The sequence below is a fragment of the Myiozetetes cayanensis genome, unplaced genomic scaffold, assembly GCF_022539395.1.
Source record: "Myiozetetes cayanensis isolate MyiCay16 unplaced genomic scaffold, myiCay2020 scf1, whole genome shotgun sequence".
Classification (NCBI taxonomy): domain Eukaryota; kingdom Metazoa; phylum Chordata; class Aves; order Passeriformes; family Tyrannidae; genus Myiozetetes; species Myiozetetes cayanensis.
The window spans coordinates 87,812,898-87,830,340 of NW_026086604.1; the positions used below are offsets into that span (position 1 = coordinate 87,812,898).

The 17,443-nt window shown below is 41.6% G+C and overlaps 1 protein-coding gene across 1 annotated transcript in view; it reads right to left on the reverse strand.

Moving 5' to 3' along the window:
* Positions 1-8,479: 8,479 nt before the first annotated feature.
* Positions 8,480-17,443, reverse strand: part of GFOD1 (glucose-fructose oxidoreductase domain containing 1) — a 71,861-nt gene continuing 62,897 nt past the window's right edge. The window contains exon 2 of the mRNA XM_050313630.1: positions 8,480-16,262. Coding sequence (XP_050169587.1) covers positions 15,343-16,262 — 920 coding nt within the window. The 3' untranslated portion in view covers positions 8,480-15,342. The remainder of the gene's footprint in view (positions 16,263-17,443) is intronic.

Here is a 17,443-nt window from a genome sequence, read left to right on the forward strand (position 1 = left end):
TATGTGGTGACACATCCACAGTAAAACAAAGATGACTAACCTATTTTTTAGAAAGGCAGCCACACACAGGGTTGGACTTTATTACTTTAACACCATTTTTATCTCTTACCTGCCCTTCTGCATCCAACTGAACTAGCTAAGTGACTCTGTATACTGTAAATCAGTGTTGTAAAGCACACAAGTGACTCATTACTTAAATATTTAATTTAAAACATTTTATATTTTCATAAACCAAATAATGACCTTATTTTCCTTTGTCTAGGGAACATAAAGTATCTTCATTCCTATTGACAGAATCTCTTTCTTGCCACTGTAAATGAAAGCAGAAATTAATCATTAATAGCTGCTAGTGTCAATCAGCCAAGTGGAGGTCTGTGTTTATAATAAAATTGATTAATACATCATTAATCAATAGTACTTTCCTAGGCATTTGTCCAATGATAATCTAAATACTGAATTTTTTTAAAACTACAATAACATCAGAAAAGGTAGCACACATAAAAGATAAAAGGGAAACAGGTTTGGAATTGGTTTGGGATTATCTGAGATAGCAGAGCCAAACTAATTAGTACCCTGCTAGCATACTGCATCTCTTGTTTTTATCCATTACTTTGAGTATTACTGCATTTGCATTTTGTAGTGATATCTTTATATTGCACTACTGAATTCCTCACCGACATACAAAGTCACAGGAGAAGGAAGCCAAGCAGTCAGTGCTGATGTCTTTTATTACAAAATACAAACTGCATTGTGTCCCTGGTTCTCTATGATGTGCTACTAAAGCTGGACTAATTTTATGGGAGCCATGTGCTGCTCTTGAAAAGTCAGTTCCATCTCTCCTGTATGACTGATCTATCAGTGGAATTATAGGTTGTCAGAAGCACACTTTATTTTGTGAATTTATCAAAAGAAGTGGAAAATAGAAAACAATGGAATACCAGTTTTATGCAGTATGGAGGTTTTTTACATGGCATTATAACGTATGATGTAATATTCAAAAAGTAAGTGAAGTTTTCATGTGGGTTTAATTTGCTCTGAACTAGCAGAAGATGTACCTTTTTTTTTTTTTTTTTTAAAAACACTTGTCTGATAATGTCTTCACAGTGTATCAGAAGCCGTCTGTACTTTCAGCTTGGTAATGCACCATCCCTTGTTCCTGTTGTAATAGGAAATCACTGATGTTTAGGGAAGGAGTTACAAGTTCGGACATTTCAGCTTTTCTAAGGTATCACCTCCTGTTTCTCCACAAGCATGAATAATTCCAGATGCAGAGTAGGGCTGTGTTAATGGAAAGGACAATTTATTTATACATTCATATAACCTTTTCGTTATGAAAATCAGCAGACCTAGAAAAACTTGGCCCCGTTTTCTGGCCAAAACAGCATCACTCTGCTGTTTACATTCCACCCGAGAGAAGAATGCAAATGTTGTCACTATTAACGTTCACAATTTAATTCCTTGTTGAAGTCAGATGGAAAAAATATAACACTCTGGGGTAAAAAGATTATAAAGCTGTCTGGCAGCAAAGGGGAATTCAGCCCTTCATTTTAGTATGGTAGGACAACAGACAGGTCTGTCTCCAAACAAAGCAAACACTGTCTTTGTAATCATGAACACACATCCCCAAATGACAACAAGGAAAATGGGGCTGAAAATAGCATAAGGAGCAGCTGAACTTGGAAATCTGAGTTCGAATATGTCATACCCCTCTGTTTCCTCATCCTGCTAGAGAATGAGAGTACTTAAGAGGTGACATGCTTTTGTCTGCAAAGATACACAGAAACTGCAAGAAAATTATGAAGAAAATAACCAATTGCAGTTGCTTGCTCCATATGTAACAGATATAGGGGAGTTTTTGAGATTATGTTAGTGACTTTTTTAGGATATATTCTGGATTCCAGTCATAACTTTGATTTGTTGCGTAACCTCAGATCAGCTGTGCCTGCCCTAATTAGTCTTCTACCACCCTGATTAGTAGCTGTGTTAAGGATAAGATCGACGTTTTTGTCTGAAAAAGGGTTGCAAGTTTTTAAATAGCATCAAACACATGCTCTGTGCAGTCACTGAGCATGGCACTTTTGGGGCATTACACAATAAATAATAAATAGTCCCAAATAATATTATCACAGGTATGTTACTCTTTAATTGAGAAATGACAGATGACAATGAGGCAAAGATTGTTCAGTTTAGGGACTTTGGGAAAATTAGATAATACACCTTGAGAAGCCCTAATCAAGAGTTCTGGTATATGGATGAGGTATAGTTATTGTGATCACTATGCATGGTTAGAGACAAGGCAAAAATATGCAGCTATCTGCCACAAAGTGAGAAAGCAAGTAGGAATTAGGAATGGGTTTCACTCTGTGCAATATTTTTCCTTGTATCAGAGCTATAAAGGTGCCTAGATGCCAATTCAAGGTCACAAGCTGGATATGGTAGTTAGATTCTGTGTTACTCACTCAACAAAGTATCCCTGATTACAGAGGTGGTGGGTGCCCCACTCCTGGAAAGCATTCAAGGTCAGGTTGGACAGGACTCTGAGTAACCTGATCTAGCTGGAGCTGTCCTTGATCATTGCAGAGGACTTGGTCTAGATGAGTTGTACAGGTCCCTTCCAACCCAAAGTATCCTATGACTCTGTGATTGCAGCAGTAGATCAAGCTTTGCACCCCATTTCTACTCTCCTCAGCCAGAACCTGAGCTGAGAATGGCACTCAACAAGCTGCTGGCATGTTTGGCCACAGAGACAATTCTGTATCTCCAACCTGCTGCCTCGGCTCAAAAGCAAGAGCCTAACCCAGTGGCTCCACTGGGACCACTAACCTAAGGGTGAAAGAATCAAATCAAACCACAGCAACCCAGCAGACACAGCACTTGTACCTCCAAAGAATAATTTGTCACTTAATCACTTTCTTTTAGAAAGACTGTCTACCAAGGGGGAGGGGAGCCTTGTGCACAAGCAGGCTTTTGATCTTGGTGAAGCTGAGAGGGCTTTGCTAGTGCATTCATTTAAAGGATCGAGCAGCAACTAATTAATGACTCTAAATTATATCAGTCATGGTTTGGAGGCTTGTTTTAATATGTGAAGACAAGCTGTTAAGCTGGAGTGATGAACTGATGCTTACTTTGTGACAGGACAAAGAAGTCTCCACCTCCCTCCTGATGATGATTTTTCTGTCAGCCTCCTAGGTCTGCATTCCTGCAGTTGTTAGAGGTACTGTCAATGTCCTGCTTTCCGGTTGTTGTACGGAATAATGCAAAGCTGTAAAAACCACAGAACAATTTACCCCATCAATTTCTGATTGGATCTGGTGCTAGTTTTATCAGCTTGGTTTTAAAATCAATGCACGGAGAACGCAGTGTCTCTCTCTCACCTTCCCCTCCATAGGTGGAATTGCACAAAATGTATTCATGTAGCTCTAAAGCTGTTGGCATTGGCTTTGGTGCTGCAGAAGAGATGGATTTGCTGCTCTAAAGAGATGGATTTGAACACAGCCTGTGCAGCCAACTCCAGCTTATTTGGTATTCACAAACCGCAACAGCATATTAAGCATTAATTATATATGACTAATTGTATTAATTATAGTGAATGAGAACTGTATTAGGTTTAAGAACTATTTAAAGGGAACTAGAAATTAAAGCAGCAGGATGTAGTATCTGGCTGTCATGGACTTGCTCTGCATGGCCTTGGGCAGCATGGCTTACCATTCATCTCTAGTTTTTCAAAAGAAGAGGTGAAGGTAATGGTATGTACCTTCTCTGCAATGCCAAAGAGATCCCGTTAGAAATAATCATTGTAATTTCAATTCTTCCAGTACTACAGTTTTCAAATTATAAAATCATAGAATGATTTGGGTTGGAAGGGACCTTAGAGATCATCTAGTTTCAACACCCTGCTGTGGGCAGGGATACTTTCCACTAAACCAGGTTGCTCAAAGCCCCATCCAACCTGGCTTTGAACACTGCCAGGGATGGGACATCCATGACTTCTGGGCAACCTGTTCCAGTGCCTCATCACCCTCACAGTAAAGAATGTAAAAATCCTTTGTATAAAGCTAAACAGTTCTGGCTACTTCATCCATAAAAGGAGGAAAATCCTACCAAAAACTGCCTTAAAAATAGGTTAGAAGCTACTAGTAAATAAATATATATACATATATATTAAAAAAATAAGAGTATTTCCAAGTAAACTGAAATTCCATAAAGACCTGAGCTTGAACCTGGTCTGGAATAAGACATTTCTATCATCTTAGACATTTGGAAGGCCCTCTGAGAGTGACATTTTGAGTGATAGGTTCAGACACTGTGAGAGGGAAAACCTAATAATCCAAGTAGGAAACTCAGAAAGGAGAAATTCATTAGAGAGTGATTCTCATTGACTTCACCTCTTCCTCCACCTTGCCAGCTGCAAAATGGGAATAATCACGACAGCTCATTTGGAGTGGATTTGTTAATCTTTATAAGACACTTCATTGACGTGAAGCAGTACGGACAAAAGTTTGCCAAATGTGGATGGATAGCTGGGAGTTTTGTCAATTTAGCAAGTGACTTAGTCCCCTCTTCTCCTCAGAGGCCCTGGTTCTGCAGGAGGCCTCAACAGGAATTATTCCCAGCTAGCAAGGTATGTAGCCAAAAGGGCAGGACATCTCCCAGAAAGTATTTCTGCTGTCATGGAACTGCACGCAAAAGGCATAGAAGAGTGGAAAAATAGTCCATTTGAACAAAAAATGTTGTGCTGAAAGAGCTTGGCACAATTTATACCTGCATTTCCTCGCAGTGTGACACAGACTCATTTCTTAACACACAAGTTTTGTAATACCAACATCCTTCCATTCTACCGATCAGTCCCCATCACTGAGCTGTATCCACAGCAGCAGATGAAGCACCCAGGCCCACCATCTGGCCACAGGGTCTATTGCCACAGAATGCCAATGGCTCTATTACTGATTTCATAATCACCCAAAAGAGGGTGGTTTCAAGCAGTTTGCTTAGTGGGAATCATGTCTGCTGCGTGCTAACTTCCTAACGGTACCACAGAAAGGAAGTAGAAAAATACAAGTTGATCTAAACCAGAAACCATGCTTGGGATGTTTCTAACAATTCAACAGGATAGAAAGTTGATCATCCAAGCCCGGGAACTTTCTTGTTTCTTCTTAATCTGCTTTTTATGCCAGTTCTGACTTTCACTGTCTTTCTGATTACCTTCCTTCTTGAGATGGAGAGCTTGTCACAGCTCCCCAGATGTAAGGCTTCTTTTCATGACAGAAACTTTCATAAGGTATGATAACTAGCACCACTGAAAAGGAATGTTAAAATATAAAATCTAGCAATTTAGCACTGAGAAAATAAAGAAGTCCATCAAGCACCATTTCCATTTCCAACAGTCTCTGCCTTCTCAAAGTCTGAAAAGTGGGTCTCAGCTTTTCCAGGTTTGGCTGAAACACCATGTAAAACTTACTTGCACAAGTGACAATGCCTGTTGTCATTGCCTGGATGGAATATGATAATCACTGCAAAAGCCTTTAGTCTGTAAGATGTGATTAACTGCAAAAGGCAGTTATTAAAACAGACTGGAGCACATTCTGAAAGGCTTTTCTAGAATCTGTATATACACTGCTTCCATGTCTGGAGGAGGTCTCCAGTTCCTTAAGAAACATCTGCTTACGTGTATATCCTTTTGTAAGGACAGCAATTGTTTTCCTCTGCTCATTCATTTTTCTTTTGGTCCTGTTTACTAGCCTGTAGTTACTTTACCAACCCTTTGATCTGATGAAAAAGGCACATTTCTGGCAGTCAGCAGACCTGGCTTCTATTTACATTCTGCTGTTAGAGTGATCTGGCATAAATTGCTGTCGACAATGACTCAAATCAGGGAATTGCTCTGCCTGAAAAGTAGCCTAGTAAAAACCTCAAATTGTTAGTTTTCAGCTAAATCCATGATCGCATTAACCAGGTGGCTGCACACTTGCTCCCCATGTGCCCATACTCAGGGAAGGTAGGAACAAGCAGTTGAGGACAAGAGTAAGAAGTGCCAGCAACTGCTTGTCAGTAGCCCTGCCTCATCCCTCAGGAACTGCTTGTGGACCTGCAATTATTCATTTTAAAGTAAAGAGATGGTGCACACCAAGGTTCACGGTGCTAAATTCACTAGCTAGAGCACTCCCAAAGTGCAAAGTAGATTAGAAAAGGCAATATATGCAGGACACAAGTGTTAGCTTGTACTAGGATACTGCTGTGAGACAGGTGACAGGCCTGGTGACTCCAAGGGTTGCCTGCTGGGGACACCTGATGGAAATTTCTTCTTTCCATGCTGAACATGATGACTGCAGAAGTGACCAGCACAGGCACGTGGGCCTGAGCAGACTGAGCAAGAGGCACCTGGGTGCAGAGGGGCTCCACCAGGCATTCTCCCCCAGCCTCCAGCCCCAGGAAAGGCTGCTCTAGGATGAGCTGTGCTGTCTCACCCCCGTTTGAGCTGTGCTGGTGTATTACATGTGGCAAATTGTCCTCTTGTTCTGGGTTTCACATGTGTCAAATCTGAAACATGAGCTTTCAATTGGCATCACAAAAGAGCTCCGAGGCTTTCCAACGCCCACCAGGAGTAAGCAGCAAAGGCATTAAGTGCATCTTCTCTTTGGCACAGCAGCATGTTTTAATAACCCCTGCCCCAGCAAACTCTTCAATCCTGAAGAGAACAATGCAATGCATTTAACATTCTTGTTGATTAATATTTATGGCTGCAAGCCACCCATTGTTTTTACTACATAGCTGCTAATCAATAAGGACTCCAGAAAACAGCAGGACAAGCCAGGGTAAACTGTGGAAGCCTGGTTTCTTCAAAAACTAGGGAAAATATAAAAAGTTTACCCCTTCACCTACATTTCTGCAGTTTGTTTTAAAAGCAAAACTCTTACTCAGGTTCATGAATCTACACCTAAGTGTCTCAACTGTGCTGACACAGGTTTGGAAATGTTTACCTTAGCATTTCTGTAGCCTCATTAACGTGGAATGTTTATACTCGCTCTTGCATTTGCACTTACCTATATACAGTTACATATTGTGCACTGAAATGCTGTACTAATAATCCCATGGTATCTCCAACACTGTCTCACAGTAAGTGCTCCCCTAGGTGCTGTTTTCCAAAGATTTCTATGTTTTAGCCTTTGAGAGGGAAGTAGGCCTTGTTTTACAATGAAATTGATGGGAAAGGATATACCATGAAATTTGACCCTATTTTAATTCAGTGCCTAATTGATTAGCTGAAGACAGTGATCCGGAAATCTGAGCAAGGTTATACTACATTTACTCACCAGGATAAAACAAACATTAAACTATAATTCCTGGGGACCTGCAGGCTGAAGCTTCATTGTCTTGTACTTTTCTCCTCTAGAGCCTAAGAAAATCATGTGTATTAAAACTGATTAAAAAAAATTTATGTGTATATAAACATCAGTACATCTTAAAAGTATGATAGCTCCTATGGAAGTAATAGAAGTTGTTAACATGTTACATTTCTGTGATGAAGTAAATGTTATACCCACGCTGTAAATTTTTATATAAAGAAAAAATATACAGTTCACAAGATTGTGTGATTTGAGGGGAGTGTGCACTGTAAGTGACGATTATTTCCCCTCCCTTCACAGATTTGTGCCTCAGATTTGTGTACTTTCGTAGTGCTTGGAAATGAGTAAGCACTTACGGGAGTAGAATCCAACATCTTTCTGTGTGCTCTGCTGTAAAACAGGAAAAGCAACAGAGAAAATGCTCTAGCCTTTTTACACATCAATCACAGAGGCAATCAATCTTTCCTCAGAGCCTAGAATTTACAATTGCTTCATATTATCTTCTGCTTCATGCCCAAGTGAGGTTTTCTTCAGCATCAGAGGGGCTGGAGTAACCAGATCCTTACTAGACTTTTGATACTCCGACATACAGGGGAGAAAAGAGCAGAAAGACTTGACAGCTCCTGGCAGATGGGAGCAAGGATGGGGGTAGGCCCGGGGAAGTCACTGGAGGGAGCTCAGGACAGGGAAGGCAAAAACATTCCAGGACACCAGTGGGGAGGTAGGGATTGGATCTCCATGCTGTGCTGGAAAAAGGAGGAGAGAAAGGATCCAGGAGAAAGAGGAAATTCAGGAGGAAGAATCTCCAGGTTGTGCTCAGTGGGGATGTCCAATGCCCCTGTTTTGTTATGCCACTGGACATACTTGCATCCTCTGACAACAAAAACAGCTGATTCCTCAGGACACATCCCTCCAACAGGTGTCAGTTCAGTCCCTGCAATAACATAAAACCTTCAATGGCATAAAACCTTCTTCTTCCTCTCCCTCCATCACAATCCCCACTCCCAAGCACAAAGCCCATGTATTTCACTCTGATATGTTGAACTTAACAGGCAGGCTAGAAACCAGGCAAAGGTGATGCTTATTACACTCCTCCAAAATACAAGTGTGGGGAAAAAAACTACAGACAGCTGAGATCACATCCTTTTACGTCTTTATTTGCCAGTTAAGATCCTTTTATTCCATCAATGCAAATACGCAGAACAGCAGGAAACCATGTTTTAAGCAGCACATACCAGTTGGCTGAGAATAAACTAACTACATTCCCCAAGCAATGTAAAAGTAACAATGCACATCATCTTCCAAAAGAAGAAACAAACGGATATTGCAGCCGAGAGGCACAGCAGGCAGCTTCCGTACAAAGTAGTTTGGCTATTTAAAATGCTAGAACCAGTCCTTGCCCATTTCTCCAACCCCACCCCTAGAAGTCCTACTATAATTTAACCACTTTTTTTTTTTTTTTTGCTATCTACATAATATATAAAATATAAACTCTGTTTACTTATAACACTTACTTTTCTTGATAAATAGCTCTTTAAAATATCTACTGTACATATGTCCATGCGTTGACATTATATATATATAGCATTTATATATATGTATGTATGTCTGAAAAAAAACAATAAATATATACTTAATATCGACACAGCAACAAACTGAACATACTCTCATCATCAAAATCAAATAAGAGCAAACCAGTGGGAGAGGAACAGTGAGTGTTGCTTGTGAAGCACAGCGTAGCAGGGAGTTTGGACTCCTGCCCTGGCCAGGCATTCAGTACGCCACATACTCGAGCAGTTGTGGTGTTCACATATCCTGCACTGGACCTGTGTTGAAAGCTACTTCAAGTTGCAGGTTAGTCGACCCTGTACGCCATGTGTAACACAGACTGAGCATGAGCTCAGCGGGAAACAAGGGAGACTCGCCTCCAGGTTTGCAATGGAATGGGAAACAGAGAGGAGAGATAAGTGAGTCTGAAGGCTGGTATAAAAAGGAAAGGAAATAATGGACAGCACATGGCTGGAAAGTCATAAATAAACATGGTAAACAAGTCAATAGAGTTAAGTGCTTTTAAAGAGATGGCTGGCACTGCTGCAAAAAGTATCTTGATTATCTGTAGCCAGCTCCATGTAATGAACCAGTTTTCCCACTGCCACAAGAGGACACATATGAAACTCAGATGGCCATTTTCAGATGTTAGAATAAGACACTGTGAGGCTACAGGTTCAGAGCTGAACCTGCCAAGGGCAGCTGAATTCACTGAATGTCCTTAAACCAAATAGATAGAATTTTTTTAAGTATGAACTTATATTAAAGCCCAACAAAAAACTATTTAAAAAAAAAAAACACAAAAACCCCAAACAAGCAAAAAAAACACACAAAACTCCCCCCAAAAAAACCAAACAAAAAAACCAACCAACCAAACAACCAAACAAAAAACCAACCCCAACCAGTTAATTTCACACATGCCAAAACATAATAAAGGATAGATTTTTAAAACCTTTAATTTCAAAAAATCATTCTTTAAAAATAGAACTTAATCCCCCAAAAATGTAAATAACCTCATACAAACATGTTTTGCGTTGTCTTCAGTTTTAGATTGACCATAGCCATTCTGTTTACTCGTTTAACTCAAAATGCTGAATAAAAGCTATTTCAGTTTGACCTATGTTGATACCCTTCATTTCCCAAACCCAAGGCCTCAATCTGGCAGCTTCAAGAAAGTCATTACTTGTCTGGTCTCTGGCTTCATACACTCATTAAGTCATGAGGTTTTGACATCGGTTCATGAATGCAGCATTATGTGTAGTCCCATTTACTTAAAATTTCTTCTTTTCATGAGCAAATGGAAGTGGGTAGTTAAGGGGAAATTATTTTTGTTGGACAGACTTCATCCAGTAGCTCAAGAGAGAGGAAATTTTAAAGCAGATAAGACTGCCAAATATTATTCAGTCATACTTCATCTCTAAAATTTACAAACTTTGCTCCCCACAAGTAACAACTTCAACAACAACAAAAAGAAACTGCTGTCCTGAATAATCCTGCCAATTCACAACTAGCTCTAGATACCCAAAGAGCACTGCAGAGGTCAAAAGTCCAGTGTTGAGTTTCATACATACTTAACAGTACATCACTGGGCCACTGGAACACCACACCAGTGTTGAGTATCCGCATAAAGCCAAAACTCTGCTGCGTACTTTTAAACCCTTGTAAATATAGAACTTAACAGTGATTGGACTTCACAATGTGTGATATTTTATAGTGAAGGCCATAGATAAAAGTCAAATATAAAAATTCCCAGCAACAAGAAATTCTGTCATCACTAATTTCTAAATCTCTGCAAAGACAACATCAAGTTACTATTTTTACCTTTACTTATTAAATCAAATATGCCTTTTTTCTGTTTGTTTGTTTGTTTGATCAATGAGTCATTTTAAATTGTCTGGGTCTTTTCCACATTTGTATGGACACGGAAACAAACAAGGTAACAGAGAAATTGAATTGTCCTTGTGCTGTGACCACACAGAGCAGAAGAGCCTCCTTTTTTGAATGGCTGAACTTCCAGGACAGTTGTTCACTTGTACAGTCACTTTTTTTTGAAAACTGTCGAAAAGAAGGGAACACTAAGTACAAAGTGGGTAGTGCCTCTGATTGCCCGATGCTGGCTGGACAGGAATTTCTCATGCTTTCAGCCAAAGCAAAAAATGAACTCCACGGCAGCCCACCCTGAGCCTGAACTCATCTACGCATGCCCCGATTCTCTGCCGCATTGGCTGCATGGGTAAGTATCATCTCTACTTGGTATTTTCTAACTACACAGCTAAAGTACTACTAATTTAACACATGCACGATACCAGATATAGGATATCCTAACTCCTGAAGAGTTCTTATGCTTCCACGCAGGGCTTCACCGAGACCAGCACTGATGACGTGCATGTATCTAGGAGTATGGGACGGACGCTGCTTCCCCAAGGGCAGGGTCCCTTCTTGGGCTCCCAAACATACAGGTGGAGCAAGGCTGCTGCTGTCACCCTCAGGAAGTACAGCCCTCACCCTCTATGTGACCAGTAAAATCTCCCTGTTGTCACAGAGGTACCAGCCTGCAGACAGGTACTGTTGCTCCCTGCTGTAGTCACGACTCTCCCTTTGGGCACATTTAAGGACTTCAGTTGTGCCCTGCTGTTACACAGAGTGGGGTTGCCCTGATGTGAACCCCAAAGCAATTCCCATGGGTAATAAGACACTGTCTCTCAGCTGGCTGTCACAGCATTGGAACAGAGCCCTGCAGAGCCACAAAGCATTTCACCCGGGCTTACCCTTTGGCTCTTTTTGTCTTTGGCAACAGACCATAATGTTCGGTATCCTATGTGCACAGGTTGATGGCAAAGGAAAGAGCCTCTCCACCAGCAGCCCTGGGAAAGAGGAGTGAACAATCTCTTACCTAGTGTACGAAAAAATTCGTCTGGGGGCTACTGTAAATTCCAGCAGTAGCCACAGTTTGGCTCTTCAGCCTGCACCAATTTAGCAGCACTCATCTCAAAACTTGTGGCACAGCATTAAAGAACAGCTTTAAAAGTGCAATTCCAAGTGCATGTTTTCTGGGGTGGTACCGCTTTTGAGTTCAATCCAGTACATCTCCGTATCTCCCGCCCAAATTCTTAAACCCAGCATGAACTCCAGAGGCTACTTAGGGCAAATTCAATGAACTTTCAACTGTACCAAAAGAACAGAGGGCTGGATGCTGCCAAGGAAGATCCCAGGCTTTAAAAGAATGATTTATCAGAATAACAATACACACTCAATAAATAAACCAATTCTTTCCTCCTCCAAGCCAGGTGGAAGTTTAGTATGTTTAGACTTGACACTACAGCCCCTTCACTTCCTAGAGAATGGAACAACTGCTGTAAAATCCTGAATATATGCAGCTACTGCTGCCATTCCTAAATATAGCATGAGATCTCTGTTGCCATCAGAAGAGGAGGTCCCACCCTGTCCCTGCTCGTTCTGCCTGTCTCTCTGGGGCCATCACTGAAGTCACACAACGAGCTGTACAGGGTTCAACCCACTTGCAAGCCAGTACTAAAACCAGCATCAGATGTCTGTGTAACCAAAACATTAGATTTTCTTTCTGCTGAGGAGCACTAGCTGCATCACTAAGTCTGCACAGAGGATGGATGCTGCCTGTCACCTAAACCTTTGGATCAGGGACAAAAAGGTTGAGCTCAGTAGTTATATCCCTATGCACTGTGTCTCGCCTGGGGACTGTTTACTGCAGGGGCTGCTTTCAACTCAACTGGCATCACAAAACTCAGAAAGACAGAGAAAAGAAGAAAACACAGATAGGGAAAATCGTCAACATTTGTAAACCAAAATGAAGCGCAAAGACATGAACAGCAATTCCAGAACAATGGCCAAACCACTGAGAAGCAAGATCCACAAACATTTTGGTCCATGTTTGATTCCACTTTTGGATGATCTTTAACTGTACATGGTTAATTATCTACCAGATTTGCATTCATGACTTGAACTAGGCCACTATTTTCAGTAAATGGCTTTAGCTTTACTTTGTGAAAACTCTCTTGATCCCCTTGGGTCTAATTCCATTTTTCAGGAGAGAGATAGATGATTTCTTGGTCAAAATCTCTCTTCTTGTACACTATCTGTGTACTTTTCAGGGTAGGAACTGGACAGCATGGTATACCGTGACAATTACAATAGGAAATTCCTGTTGGCACAGATACTACCTCAGAAATTCTCAAATAAATCCACTTTTAGGAAAAACAACCAAACTTGTCAAGAACTGCTTTCAAGAAGGAATAATGAAAGCTTGCCTGAGGTCTTAGCAGAAACAGCCAGGCCCAGAGAGAGTTGCTGAAACTGGCAGAACAACATGGATAGAAACAATTGTCCCTTAGGGTGTGGTTTTGCAGTATTACATTATTCCTTCATCAGTCACACTATTACACTTTGGGGACTATTTAATGAAAGGTCACACATATGCTCTTGAAAAATTAAACACACATGAATAATTTCAGGCTGGGAGTCACCTAAAAATGCAGAAGCCAAAATCCTCTGCAAAGGAGGAGGATGGGCATTTCCAATGGACACCTCCTTCTATATTAATCTTAGGACTGAACTGAGTGAGCCTTTGGAGAGCTCTCTCTGTATTGACTGCTCTGTCCTTGCTGATCAGGACAAGACAAATGACTTTCCACTGGTTGAAGTCAGGTGAGATAAACCACACTATTGATGCCCTCCTGCTCAAAACCACGAAGCTCTAAAACTGGGCAAAGGACAGCCAAGAGCACAGAGCAATCAGATGGAGACATTTATATAGAAGTCCTTAGTGCTCCTAAAAACAGTAAAACTGTAAGTGGTTTAAAAAAAATCTAAATTACTCTGACAGTTCTCTTTCTAACCTAAAAGGGCCACACTAATGGGATGGCCTTGAGAAAGAGGGGTCATATTTTCTCTTTTCATTTACTGTTCATCCAAATGCTCTCTTCTCTCCCCTCATCAAAGTTAACAAAACAAATCCTGAAAAGGTTTTTCTCAAGTTTAATATAATTTAGTGCTGTATGCTTGTGTTCTACTTTTTTTACTGTCTGAAGACCTAGCACTGTAAACACATCAGCACTGGAGCAGCTTTATGCAGAAAAACAGTATCCCTGTTTACTGGGATAGTTTATGTGCCTTTCACTATATTCACTCAAGAAGATATTCTCAAAAGAATATATTATTTCAAGAATGCAAACTAAAATATTAAAAAGAACAGGACAAACATTTCAAAGAGTTTGTCCACCCCTGCACTGATGACAGGGAATGATTACTACAGTACCAGTAGCTGGCCACTTTAAGGAGATGAGGAGAGTGGGAGTCCTATGTCAATTTTTTTCCTTGGAAATGGACGGGAAATTTTCTCATCCCTTTGTTTCTCAGTCACAATCACCTCTTGGTGGAAGTGAGAGCTTCCGGGTTGAGGGATGGGAAATTACTTGTTGGTGTGCATCTCTCAAGTGTGAGTTCACAAAGGTTTAAAAGAACACCGCTCACCTAAACATTGTATGGTTTTGGGTTGTGTTTCTACTGTTTTCCACCTAGAACCAAAATATATGATGAATTCACTCAAAACTCAGCCCCAGACACAGGAAACCTTCATAAGACTAGCCTGAGTTTGGCTGTGTAATAAAACCCACTATCACTACTGTGTCGTGCCACTTGTCATCCGTGGAAGGTTTTCCACAACCCATTCAGTCAGCAAATACGTAACACTGAAGCTTATGGGGAGCTCCCAGAAGACCCTCCCTTCCCAAATACTGGGGCATATGCACTGTGGTTGAGGACTGCTTTGTTTTAAAAGCCACACATTTTCCTACTTAATTGTGCTTTAAAAAAAAAAAAAAAACAACAAACCAAACAAAAACCAACTAGCTAAACCAACACAGAGAAGCTCCTAACAGGCTGTATGAAAAGCAAGCTGCCAAGATTTTCCCTGTCACGCAACACTTTCACACCAAGTCCTGTTACTCTGTGTGTTGGTTAGAGGTGTAGCACTACAGCGTGGTGGTGTCAGCTGTCATGGTAGGAACCATTCATGTCAGACACTACAGAAAATTTAACGACATGACAGTACCTTCACAGTCCTCTGGTAGGTAAGGAAAATCTAAAAGGATCTTCCCAACCTTTCACAGTAAACACAATTGGATAATCTAAAGCACCTGCAAGCAGGAGATGAGTCCGTGATATATCTTTCCAATCACCCAGTTAATACTGTTATTAAAACAGTTAAGTTATATCAGCTCTTACGTCTCCTATCTCTTTTGGGCATTTTGAAGGACCATTATCACTTCAGCATTTAGCTGCCAACAGCAGTTGATCCAAACACTGTACTTCCTTCTCTTCAGTTGTTTCTAAAATACCCAAGCCCTTCACAGGGGCTGAATTACCATCTCCTTCGAGAGCTGTCTGGTTCCTATTCTTTCCTAGGAGCTAAGAGGAGCTAACAGTACAGAGACATCCTGCTCTTCCGCATGGCTTCGCTGATTAAGTATGCCGGGCTCAGTTCTGGCTCCTCAGTCATGATTGAAATGTTCTGCCACTCCCCCAACTGGTTTGACTTTTTAATGGTGTCCACCACACACAGGGCGTACAGGCAGTCGTCAAAAGTGGCAGCCATCGTAAGGGGCCTCCCGTCCCAGGTCCTCCTGTCGTCCTGGTCCTCAAATGCTTGCCGGACTGCTTGGACCATCTTAATGGTGCCCCGGAGGTAGGGCGATGGGATGTCACTGAAGGCTTTCTCTGGAAGTAGGGAGTTGCTGACTGGCGTGGAGTCCTTGAGCAGCAGCTCCCGCTGAGGAGAGCTGTTGCTCTGTCCGTAGAGGTCAGTGCCTATTACAGTCAGCCGTCCTGCCGAACCCACCACGATGATGTCTTGTTTGAACTCCCCCGGGATGTTGAAGTTGAGCGTCACCGTGCAGCACACGCCTCCTTCCAGGACCATCTGGAACGTACAGAAGTCATCGCTGGTGATCTGCCGTATCCCCTTGATGTGGTCCGTCTGCTTCACGAAGGTCTTGAGCAGCCCGTGCACTTTCACGGCCTTCTGGCTGGTGAGGAAGGTCAGGAGGTCGATGATGTAGGTGCCAACCGAGTGCAAGCCACCGCCTCCCATCAGGTCATCACAGCTCCAGTTGTACTTCTTGCCTAGCAGGCTTCCACTGTGAACCTGCACCTCGCACACCAGCAGCTCCCCCACGTAACCCTCCTGGATCAGCTGTTTCATCTTCACGAAAGCAGGCAGGAAGCGTAAAACGTTCCCCATGATGCTCATGAGCTTTGGGTAGTAATGAGCGGCAGTCATCATCCTGAAGGCATCCAGCGGAGTCGCCGTTCGGTCACAGATGACATTTTTTCCAATGCCTGAAAAACAGTTGGGGGGAAAAAAAAAATCATCAACAAAAATATACTGAGTAAACTGAAAGCCTTGAGGCTATTCTTAAAAACTAAGCCAAGGAGAAAGATCCTTGAAAGAAAAAAACATTTCAATATGGTGTTAAAGGCACAAAGACCCATTCTGGAGTGCTTCCAAAATGCCTGTTAAGAGTTTCTTGAGCACCACAGTGAAAATGTATTCCTTTTTGTTTTCAATATGCACTCATGACTAAAAATAGCTCGAAGGCGAGGGCCTGGACAGATAAGAAAGTAAGCTACCTTCTGGGAGCAGGTATGAAACCAACCATCCCCATTGAACCATCTCATAGACGTCTCTTCTGTGATAACCTGCCTATGTGTGGGCTTCTGTCAGCTGAATCTGAGCTTCAGATTCAAATCCCTGAAGCGTATGAGTGACATAAACGTATTCAGTAACTTAATGTAGGTATACTAAAAAGTCTGGCTTTGTGTTCTCAACTAGTCTTGTCCTTTCATCTCTCCCACTCAGACTGTTTCAAGGGGCTCTGAGGAGAGAAGGAGAGGTGCTGGGCTTGCTGCTTGATTTAAAAAGTAGGAATTGCTTCTCACTCATAAAATGCCACGCTATTCTGACAATGGCACTCAGTTTTTTTGAAGCAGCTCTGCTGAAATGTCAGCAGCACATCCATCGTGCCAAGGGAGAGAGTCACGATTGCTCTAAAACAGGTCAAATGTAGCTGTGACAATCTGTTCCCTCATGGAATTGTCCATATGGGCACATTGTTTACTGAAGCTTGTATGATGGTCCTCTTTTATCTGGTCATCAAGGTGTGCAACTGAATGCAGTGCAGGCTAAATAATGGGTTTATTATTGATTTCTCATCCTCAAATACTTTCATTCTGTACCCATACACATTTACAGTGGTGGAATCTCCAGTTTCCTTTCTAATTGCATACAAAGATTTTTTTTATGTTTAACGAGCAACATTAGGTGAATTATGGAACACTTCAGAGCACCAAATTTGATCTCTGCCTTGAGGGCCATTGGCTGTAGCTGGGCCTGGCACTTAAAAGAGCTGAATTTGGATCCTCCCTGATGGAGTCCAGATGAATAAATCTGACTACTTGCTAAATCACATTGTCTTTTCATTCCTCTTCCCTTCAGACAGGTAAAAAACCCCTTTTGCTTT